The 10,243-nt window shown below is 40.8% G+C and overlaps 2 protein-coding genes across 5 annotated transcripts in view; one reads left to right on the top strand and one right to left on the bottom strand.

Moving 5' to 3' along the window:
• Window positions 1-1,744: 1,744 nt before the first annotated feature.
• cebpd (CCAAT enhancer binding protein delta) lies at window positions 1,745-3,171 on the top strand. Its single transcript, XM_063885369.1, has one exon. The coding sequence runs from the start codon at window positions 1,967-1,969 to the stop codon at window positions 2,840-2,842; it is 876 nt and encodes a 291-aa protein (XP_063741439.1). The 5' UTR covers window positions 1,745-1,966; the 3' UTR covers window positions 2,843-3,171.
• Window positions 3,172-3,263: 92 nt separating this feature from the next.
• Window positions 3,264-10,243, bottom strand: part of spidr (scaffold protein involved in DNA repair) — a 38,891-nt gene continuing 31,911 nt past the window's right edge. For all 4 annotated transcript variants that reach the window (XM_063885364.1, XM_063885365.1, XM_063885366.1 and 1 more), the window contains 9 exons: window positions 9,124-9,211; window positions 8,312-8,452; window positions 8,155-8,217; window positions 7,460-7,658; window positions 6,609-6,785; window positions 5,456-5,549; window positions 5,264-5,375; window positions 4,342-4,398; window positions 3,264-3,750 (listed from right to left, as the gene is read on the bottom strand). In XM_063885364.1, the coding sequence (XP_063741434.1) occupies window positions 3,631-3,750; window positions 4,342-4,398; window positions 5,264-5,375; window positions 5,456-5,549; window positions 6,609-6,785; window positions 7,460-7,658; window positions 8,155-8,217; window positions 8,312-8,452; window positions 9,124-9,211 (1,051 nt within the window). In that variant the 3' untranslated portion in view covers window positions 3,264-3,630. The remainder of the gene's footprint in view (window positions 3,751-4,341; window positions 4,399-5,263; window positions 5,376-5,455; window positions 5,550-6,608; window positions 6,786-7,459; window positions 7,659-8,154; window positions 8,218-8,311; window positions 8,453-9,123; window positions 9,212-10,243) is intronic.

The raw sequence follows: 10,243 nt of genomic DNA, 5'->3' as shown, positions 1-10,243 counted from the left end.
GACCACCATGTGGCGTAGTTTCATTTCAAAAAGGGCTTTGACAGAGGAAAAGTACAGAACACTTCCTGAGGGGGAAATCATAAGGAGCGTTTCCGAGAAATGTTAGAACATGTGTCACTTAAAGTGGTATGATCGAAATGCTCTGTAAACATGACTCAGTGCAATAAAACCGAAAAAAACCCCAAATATTTTTTATTAACTGATGTCAAAATAACTCAGATTTATTACACATGATTAATACTTGTAAAACGTATCTGTCTGTAATAAATAATTATTGTAAAACCAAATTCCTTATTGTATTCACCAGTTAAGCAGCCTTTGGCCAAAAAATATTGGGTTGCTTCCCTCCAAATTATAAATAGAACACAAACTAAAACGATATGAAGTTGTGGTAGGCAAATAATTAAGTTAATGTAAACAGGTGGTAAATGACCATGCATAATGGGAATGAATAACATACAAACTAAGGTGTAAACAGATTGTTAAAGAGTTGATAAAGTATGTAATACCATGTTATGATGTGAGTAACTTTTGATGACAGGGTAAATAAAGGTTTTCGTTAAGTTAACATCAATAAATATGGCTGTATATATAAAAAATAAACTACAAAATATCTGTTCCTGTTTCCCTGATCTATCTGATTTGAAACACTGTGTTTAGTTAGTAAGATTGGACCTGTATAGTTTGTTTCCTGTATGTAACAACATGTTGATGTTCAAGTTTATTTATTTGTTTCACAAGTGTGTGTCTGGTTTCCCTCCGTACATTTGCTGTCTTTCTCTATGTAAAGCAACTACAAACAGCATAAGTCAACCTCCCTGCAAGTTTTAACTAGGGCTGCAAGTGATTAGAAAATAAAGTGGATTACAAAAAAGTGAAAAGAATTTTCTCAGAGCCCAAAGTAACATTCTGAAGTGCTGGTTTTGTTTGGCACAACAGAATTGACTAGACAAACTGAAACAACTAATGGATAAGCCTGTAGAAATAGGTGCTTTGTATTCCCAGTCAGTAAATTAATCAAGCAGTCATTTTTACCTCTGTCCACATCTGAGATTTATTTAAACACCTGTTAATTATCACTGTTATCTAATGCCTTATTGTCTCTTTGTAGCCATTTAACCTCTCTTTGTTTGTTTTGTGTCTCTTTCTGGTTTTTTCGTCCATTTTTGTAGCTATTGTCTATCTTTCTCTAGTTGTTTTATGTGTCTTTTTGCCTGATGCATATCTTCCTGGTTGGTATGCGTCTCTACAAAAGACATTTTGTAGTAGAAGGCCAAAGGTGGTCACTAAAACTGAAAAATAGGCCCATTTATAAATCCACTCAAACATTGATGTAGCAGTTGTATGTTAATGAATCAGTTATAATGATCCAGTAATATAATAATATACCTTAAGATATTCTGCACAATGAGTACTTTTACAATTGAAACTACAAAGTACATTTAGTTCATACTACTTGTACTACTACTAGCTTCAGTACAAAACGTCTTGTTTGTGAGAGACATTTATAGAGCTGGTTACAAATTAAACTAAGTGACAAACACCCAGAACCTCACTATGTAAACAACTCTGAACCATTCATACAATCGTAGTAAAAAAAAAGGGGGTGGCACGAGCGGAACGCCCCTCTCTCCTCAAATGGGAGGTTAAAGCAGACCACGTGACCCCCGTTTTGACTTGACTGGCTCGTGAGAGGGCGGCACGTGTGACGTCAGTGGGACAACAATACAAAACACTGCGCGAAAGTACGGCTGCCCCAGAGAAGTGTCAAGAGTTGTCAATGACAGCAGCCTGACAGCCAAGAACAAGGGGCTAAACACCTAAAGAATATTTTATATTAATAACAAAGCAAAGAAAAAGGGCGTGTGCACAGAGAGTGAAGCTGCAGTGCTGTCTCGTCTTTTTGTGACTTTTTTTTAACAAGTTTATATCGTTCCCAAAACACGTGGGCAATCTACCAGTGTTCATGTGTGACATATACAGCCTGGACTCACACTGCGTGTCTCCACGATGCAATATGAGTTGGGCGATGGAGCCTGCTAACTTCTACGAGAGCAACAAGCTGTGCGCCCCGCAGCAGGGGGTCTGCAAGCCTGGCATCAGGAGCGAGTGTCCGGCCGGGGACGGCACCATGGTGGAGCTGAGCACCGCCGCGCCTGCCATGTACGACGACGAGAGTGCCATCGACTTCAGCCAGTATATCGAGTCTATGACAGCCGTGCCAAACCTGGAGCTCTGCAACGATGAGCTTTTCCTGGACCTGTTCAACACTGTGAAGCAGGAGAAGGCGGATTTCTACAACATGCAGAGCCCTGCGATGCCCGGGGACATGCAGCAGCTGTCAGCCGCGTACGCAGAGAGGAAGGCGGACAGCGGGATGGAAAGGGTGGCGTTCAGCGCACCCATCAAGCAGGAGTCCGACTGGAGTGACAGCGACATGTCCTGCTCTCCCCTGCCGTCCCAGATCGAGAGCTGCGCACAGACCTCCGTCAGCCTCCTCACCACCGGGCAGCCAACTCCCCCCACCACCCCGGAGCCTGCCTCCAATGTCAGCTCGGCCAAATCCTCCCCGAGAAAGATGGGCAGAGAGAAGGGAAAGAGGGTGGACAGGAACAGCATGGAGTACCGACAGAGGCGAGAGAGGAATAATGTTGCAGTGAGGAAAAGCAGGGATAAAGCCAAGAGGCGCAACATAGATATGCAGCAGAAGTTGCTTGAACTGAGCTCTGAAAACGACAAGCTTCATAAAACTATCGAGCAGCTAACCAGAGAGCTCTCCGGGCTCAGAGATTTCTTCAAGCAGATGCCCAACTCCTCCTTTGCGAGTGCACAGAGACGGTGACAGATCAATGATCCTATGAACTGAGCATTTAGGAGACTTACCTCAACAGACATTTCGTTTTTACCATCTGTACCAGATGTATTTTAAGCTTACCATAATGGCACTGGAAAATATATGATGTTGCTGCCATATTTTTGTGGGATTTTTCTCTGTATTAAATTATTTTACCACTGCATTTACATGATGTTATACCTGACATGGTATATGTTTTATAATTCCAAACTTTGTATAAGAGCCAGAGCATGATCTTTTATATAGTTTGTATGAAACCTTGAAAACCTTTTTGTTTATGGAATCTATAATAAAATCGCTGAAAAGGTGCAGAAATATCCTGGTCTGTGAATTGTCTTTGCATGTAATATATTGACGTAGGAGGAGGACAGAAGAAGTGAAAATGTGCAACAGGAAATACAAAGTCAACTCAGCAAAAATACATTCTTTTATTGACACAGATTCAGAAATTTTTAATACAGAGGTAAAAAAATTTAGCTCGACAACTTCCAAAAAGTGTTTACAGCCAAAGGCCGATATAGTTGACGGAGCACGTGGGCTGCTTTGACAGACCGCATGCCAATGGTCTACCCTTGGGCTGTCAACTCCTGGTCCACAGTCTCACATATCATTAACACAAACAAGACCTTGTCTATGCAGCCGGTTCACTTCAGCTCAGCCCCGAGCTGTCAGGGAGGCCTTCAGAGGGGGGAGGGGGGACTGAGGCCTAGCGAGCAGATCCTTGGAGCCTGCTGAGGCATGAGGATTGATAACATTAGCTACTTGCTCTGACAGCTTCAGAGGCAGATTTCTTCCAGGCCGATCCAGAGGGCAGGTTTCCTGGTGACCACTCGGACATAGACGGCGAGGGGGCCCACCTCTTTTCCCAGAACATTCTCCACATCGTAACCTGGGAACTGAAACAAACTTTATTTAAAAGCATTTAAGGCTGACAGCTCATTTCTTTTAGACAACTCCCTTTAAAACATGTAGCTGCACATACAACAATATTTCGTTTTTAAATCTGCTGAAGTTGCAAGATTATTTTGAGTGCACTTAAGGCCCTGACCTGTGCACTTTCCCTATGTCAGCAGTATTTCTGTTGATTTAACTATTTATTCTGCACTCACCAGTTCCCCTGTTCAAATGCATTAATGCCTACAATGCAAATAGCATTGTGTTTGCAAGATGGCAAGACATCTCCACTAGCTGTATGTTATACATGGAACAAAATACAACATTACTAGTGTAAAAACTGCATGCTAACTTCAAACCAAAGGAAATGCAACCAGTAAAAGAGGTGGGCGGACGATTAGATCACAGTTTTGGCGGCAAATTCCTTTAACTCTATCAGTGACAAGCATGACTCAGGGATTTTTCTGGTTCAGTGCAGGCTTTATCACCCTGACATGAGCAGATGACAGTGCTTTCAGGACATATTGACATAAGATCAATGCACTGAGCATTTAACCCCCTAGTTATGTGACAATGGCTTGTAGCAACTGTACCTCATTACCCTCCAGTGCACCAGTGTTGAGGATGGACATGATCGTCTTTTCCTGCAGCTGTCGGGAGAGATGAAAAGATTTGCCTTTAATGTCTTTTTAATTATCGCCTTAATGCTGTTAATGAAAAACAAAAGCAGCGCTCACAGTGTGTGCTCGCTGGTGAATAACAGACTGACAGAAGGGGCTGGATTAGCAGCGGGCTGATAAAGAGAGCGCTGATAGTTTTATCAGTTTGGCTTGCTCAGTTTTCTGATTACAAAGTCAGAGCAGGTTTTACATAATAAAATCATGCAGATGCACATTCATTGAAGGATTTTATTACATCAGCTTATTAGTGTGCAGCTTTGCACTAGGGAGGAAACACTGTCTTGATCAAGGACACTTCAACAGGACTGGTGTTTGTTTATCTAAACTTTTGAACCAAGCCTACTCCCATCCTTTGTAGAGTGTACTTGTTGCACTACATTTATTTTGTATTTTTATTGATACCTCCCTTTTTTCAGCATAAAGAAATAGTTTAACATTTTGTGAATTCTATAAAACTACTACATTTTTACGAGATGAGAAGATCAATACCCCTCTTATGTATGCAGCAATTTTAATATTGCATTCACAATTAAATATCTTTGGGGCGCAGACTGAAAAAAACTAAACATTTAAAGACATCACCTTGGACTTTGAGACACTGGGATGGATATTTTATAGACCAAACACTCTAGAAAGAACCAGCAGATTAATGAATAACAACAATGATCAATGGTTGCAGCCCAATTATTATCAAACAAGACAAGAAAACGAATAAATATCTATATATTATTTTAAAAATGCAGGTAAAATAATACTTGAGTAAGGCACATAGATTTTCAAAGCTTGATCCAAATATTTGTTTTGAAGCTCATACTTAAAACACTGTTTTTCTCACCTTAACTTTCAAAGTGCAATTACTCATCGAAGAACTCAGGAACACTTCCAGTCGAATCCTTGTGTCTGGTTTGTCCAACGATGACTGACAAGACACACAGCTGAAGTTTTGTCTGTCGAAAGAAAACAAAAAAATGTGAACGCCATGATGTTTCTTTGCATTGAGCAATTTTGATCATACCTGAGAACTCACGGTTTTTCAGCTATCATCTCTAGACTGTCACTCCCACAGTGGTTGCAGGCAGGCCATGAATACGCTGTGTTTTCATCCACACCAACTATCACGCCTGCAGGCCAAAATTAAAGAGTTAAAATCAAATATTAAGACACAATAACCAGCAATGCAAAGTGTACTTTTTCACTTATTATTTATTCGCCTATTTTTCATAGTATTTTATTTGCATTGGATTCTAAACGTTTAAAATATTGATGCCACAAACACAAATGATCTATACATAGGTTTTGGAGTGTGTGTATGTTTGTGACAGGATGTAAGAGATAAACACATCCCCTCCGGTTTTATCTGAGATTGCAGAGATAAACGCAGCAGAGTTCTCTCTCACTTAACACCATAAGATACCCAATTTAACTCTGATAAACGGCTCCGGTACATTCCGGTCTTAAGCTTTTTCCACCGGTTATTTCCCAAAGATAGTATTCATGCACGAGTGCAAAAGATAATGTGTTTTATTTTCTTGCAGCCACCTGACTAAACATGTACAGCCAGAGGGGCCAGAACTACGAGGCTTCACAGTGTGAACTATAACCTCCGCTGTGACACAAAGTCCTCAGATGCAGATAATCGTCTGGTTTATGCAGCTTTATTTACAACACATTTACATCGTCTGAAATAAAACTAAGAAAGCAAATCAATATTTGACAAATACTTTTCATTTATACTCTGTTAATAACTGAAAAGTGAGTTTATATTGTAACGTAATTGCACATATGCTGTCTGTATGCAACAGAGATTTAGAGTTAAAATGCAACTTATCCTCGTCTCGTTGTTGTTCCCCTAATCTGAAATTTAGGGACATATTGGGGAGCAGGCATGTTTATTTCACTGACACAATGATAGATGAGATGAATTCAACCAAATTGCATGTGTTTTCACTTCATAAAATCCCAAACAATGACAGCCTGAGGACACTGCATAACAAACAGCAGAAAGCGATGCCTTGAAGCCACATCAAGGCCTCTTGCTGAGTTGTAAATTTATGAAAAACAAGTGGTTTTCTTCCCCCGAGAAAACCACGCATCAGGCTGGTTCTGCAGGAATCACTTCAGATGAGGCGCGCGTTAAATAAAAACCACAGACTCAGTGAGGGGGGGGGGGTTGGACTGACCTGAGAGAGAGCAGAGGGAGTTGGGTATGACCTCGGGACTGAGAGGATCCAGTCTCACAGGTTTTGGCAGGGTCTTCTTCTCAGGCAGCAACTGCGACTCTGAACCGAACCCAGTATTGCCCTCAGGGTCCGAGGAGCAAATCTCCACAACTGACTGCTCCACACACAGGAGGACACCTGGATATAGAAATCAGAAATTGAAATATTGTTGAAGAGGAAAGACTCAAAATGTATCAATAAAGGTTCCTGATCTCATAATCAGCTGACTAGTTTAGGTGCAGTAATGAAGTAAACTCCCTTTGGAGCCAAAAAAAGTTTGTGACCAATACTGTGTCACAGAGGACATTTAACCACTACATTTACTTTTTAGAAATTAAGTATACATAGAACAGTAAATCATACAGCTTTACCTTCAAATAAGAGGAATAAATTACATACAAAATGAGTATTTTTACATTGTTGTACTAGTATCCCTACCGCCACTTCAATTACCTAGTAACTATAGCTTCCAGATACAAGTACAACATTTTTCTCTGGAATTAAAAGTCATAGTATATTGTAGAATGAACTCATTTTACATTGCAACAATTGTGTTTATCAAAGCATTTTAATTGCCTTTCAAAAGGCATGTTCTATTGCAGTACTGGAGGAACAGTGTTTTGCTCTTTTCTTTATTTGCCTGTGACAATAAAAGAGCAGAAAATGGAAATACTCAGGTTAAGTACTTGATGAACTTAATGCAGCAATTTTTTTCTGCCTCTGTCGGGGTGACGTGTGCTCTCAGTCCTATAAGATAAAACACCTCCTGACAGAGAGGCTGAATGGCATGTCAGGACGCAGTGAAGATCTACCATGTTCTCCGATGGCATCTCTGAATGACATGCGACAGGCAGCGGGGGAGTTTAGTGCGTCGACGACAGAGGAAGTGAGCGCACAGGAAGTGCTCACACACAGGGCCACCGTTCGCCTGCACGACCTCTCGGGCTGCTCCTGCTGAACACTTGGGTCTGTGAGCACCAACCAAACCTCACGCTGGCCTACATCACTGCTCTGAAACAGACGCACAAAGAACAAACTGAGAAGTACTTAGAAACAGCTTGACCTAGAAAGAAAACAGCTCAAAAGGAAACAGTAAACAAGCACAACTTGGATGTCATTTACAAAAGAAAACACAAAGAAACCCCAGCTTGAATAGATTATTTGGTCAACACACACTGCTGGTTACTTGTACACCACCATCATGAAGTGTTTTAGTGGTGTGTGCACGAGGCAAAGTCCATCACTTTGTTCTGTGCTGCTATCTCATCTCGGTCAAAGTTTAAAGGTCTAACCAATCAATGGTTGAGGACGCATGGGCCTCACACAGACTGTCATACACACAGTGATATGAACGCGGCTTTCTACGTCAGAGCTCGGCCTTATCAGTTTGCTGGTTCAAATGATCTGTAAAAGATGAATGAGGAGCTCCAAAAGGCACAGTGTTCATCGTGTTCTTCTGAAGTCAAGTTAAATCAGCAATCTTTCAGAAATATGAGAGAAAAAGTACCTGAATAATTCTCTTGTACAGAACAGTGGCATCAAAACTGCAGCGACAGGTTTTGATCTCACTCTGAAAAAGAAAAGAACATGTTTGAGAATGACGTGCTGAAGACAAGTAATCCCAACTGGCAGAAAATGTAATGTGTGTGAGAGAAAGCGTTCACCTGCAGTATGTCTCGTAAGGTGCGTTTTTTGGGAGGAAGGTAAAGCGGGGACACAGTTTGCTCCTCGGTGCGTTCCACTGAGCTCTCCTGACCAGATAGCAGGTAGCAGAAACTCGGAGCTGGACCTGCAGGCCTGCTTTCCTATAAAAAACACGAGCAAAAAGCATCTCCAGATTCCTACATTTGAATCAAAATCTCTCCTTAATGAGCACTTCTGAAATTGTTTGTGTGTTTTGTATTTGCAGCATGTTTTCATGTGCTGAATTTGTTGTTGGCACTGAGATTTTGTCAGTTGGCCAAAGTTGTATTACTTTGCAGATGCAATGTAACTTATTGAAATGTATTTTATGTGTCTCATGTGTTATGTTCTTCACTTATATCTTGATTGCAGTTGTGGTACATTTCTGTTTTACTGCAAAAAAAGTCATAAATAAGGCTGGAAATATGGGGCACCCTGTAAAGTTGTCCGAAAAAAGAAAAGGATGACACCGTAAACCGACATCAAATTGTCATCTAAAATCATTCAGTTATTTAAGTCATTTTTGAGTGCTAAAATGCCAAAAAGTCTATAATTCCAGTTTCTTAATTGTGTTGATTTGCTCTTGTATAACATCTTTTATACATGTCGGACAAAACAAGCAATTTGACCATATGACCTTGGGCTTCAGGAGTTGATGGGTATTTTATAGAACAAAAAAGAACTAAATCTGGAAAATAGTCAGCAGATCACTTGATTATTAAAAAATAAACATTAGGTGCAGGTGAGGATTATATGCTGTATGGTGAGGATGCAAGCCTCCTGCTATGCTTACGCTGGACACACTCAGTGTGTTTCCATGATCTCTGAGAGGCATCTCTTGAGGCCACAGACTATCTATCAAGCTGAAAAGTCTGCTGCTCCTGAAAGTAAGACAGAAAAAAAGAGTAAGGAGGGGTGGGGGGGGGGGTCTGTGTCTTTCCAATTAAGTGCCCTATTCAATAGTCAGCCCCCCGGTGACTATTGAATAGTGGGCTTAAATTGAAAGACAGAGCCAGTTCCACTGAAACACGAATCTTGTTAAGATAGAGCTGCTTCTAACGAATGTGAAGCAGACAGCATGCTCGGGCTGGCAGAGCATATAGACACAAAACGTCTTTAAAAGCAGGTTTTCAGACATGAAGGCTGGGAAAGAAAAGCTCACACCCTGTGTAAATCACAATATCACTGTGGGGCAAAAAGAAAACAAGGTATTACAAAAAGAATTAAACATGACTGTAACCGCTCCATGTAAAAAGCTCAGATTACTGATGTGTGTCTTCTCTCACCACATTCTTAATTGGGATAATGACAGATCGACATTTCATCATCCCGGACTTTATGATGTTTCATTTACGTCAAACTGAATCTGGGAGGATTAAATAATTAGAAGGTAAGAATGAACTCTAACAGGGAAGATCCATCTCCTGGTTCATTTTTTTCCCCAGGTTGGCCGGTAAATGGTACTTATTCATCCGTGTGTGTGTGTGTGTGTGTGTGTGTGTGTGTGTGTGTGTGTGTGTGTGTGTGTGTGTGTGCGTGCGTGCTTGCGTGTGCTGTCATATCAGTCAGCAGTAACAGCCTGTTGTTAGTCAGCCTGTAATCACAGACTCTCTTTGTGTGGAACTGGTTCTGCAGCCCCATCAAGTCCAGTGAGGTCTGCTGGAGGAGGATGAGTAACAACAAACTAACAGGACTCTTTCAGCGCAGTTTAAACTGAGCAAATGCACCTTTAAGACACAAGCTGTAGTTTCTACAATAGTAATGTTAAAACTTTGACCATTAATTGTTAAGAGATCATTTCTTCTGTGATTATTTTCTTCAGGGTTTCTAAAACTGAAAGAGAGTTGGATTGAACATTTTTCCAAATGTGTTAATGCCACTTGGATTCAAATGTAGCACGAATGAAGTGAGGG

The sequence above is a fragment of the Eleginops maclovinus genome, chromosome 6 (genome assembly GCF_036324505.1).
Source record: "Eleginops maclovinus isolate JMC-PN-2008 ecotype Puerto Natales chromosome 6, JC_Emac_rtc_rv5, whole genome shotgun sequence".
NCBI lineage: Eukaryota > Metazoa > Chordata > Actinopteri > Perciformes > Eleginopidae > Eleginops > Eleginops maclovinus.
The sequence above is the reverse complement of the archived record's forward strand: the minus strand, read 5'-3'. Positions and strand labels throughout refer to the sequence as shown.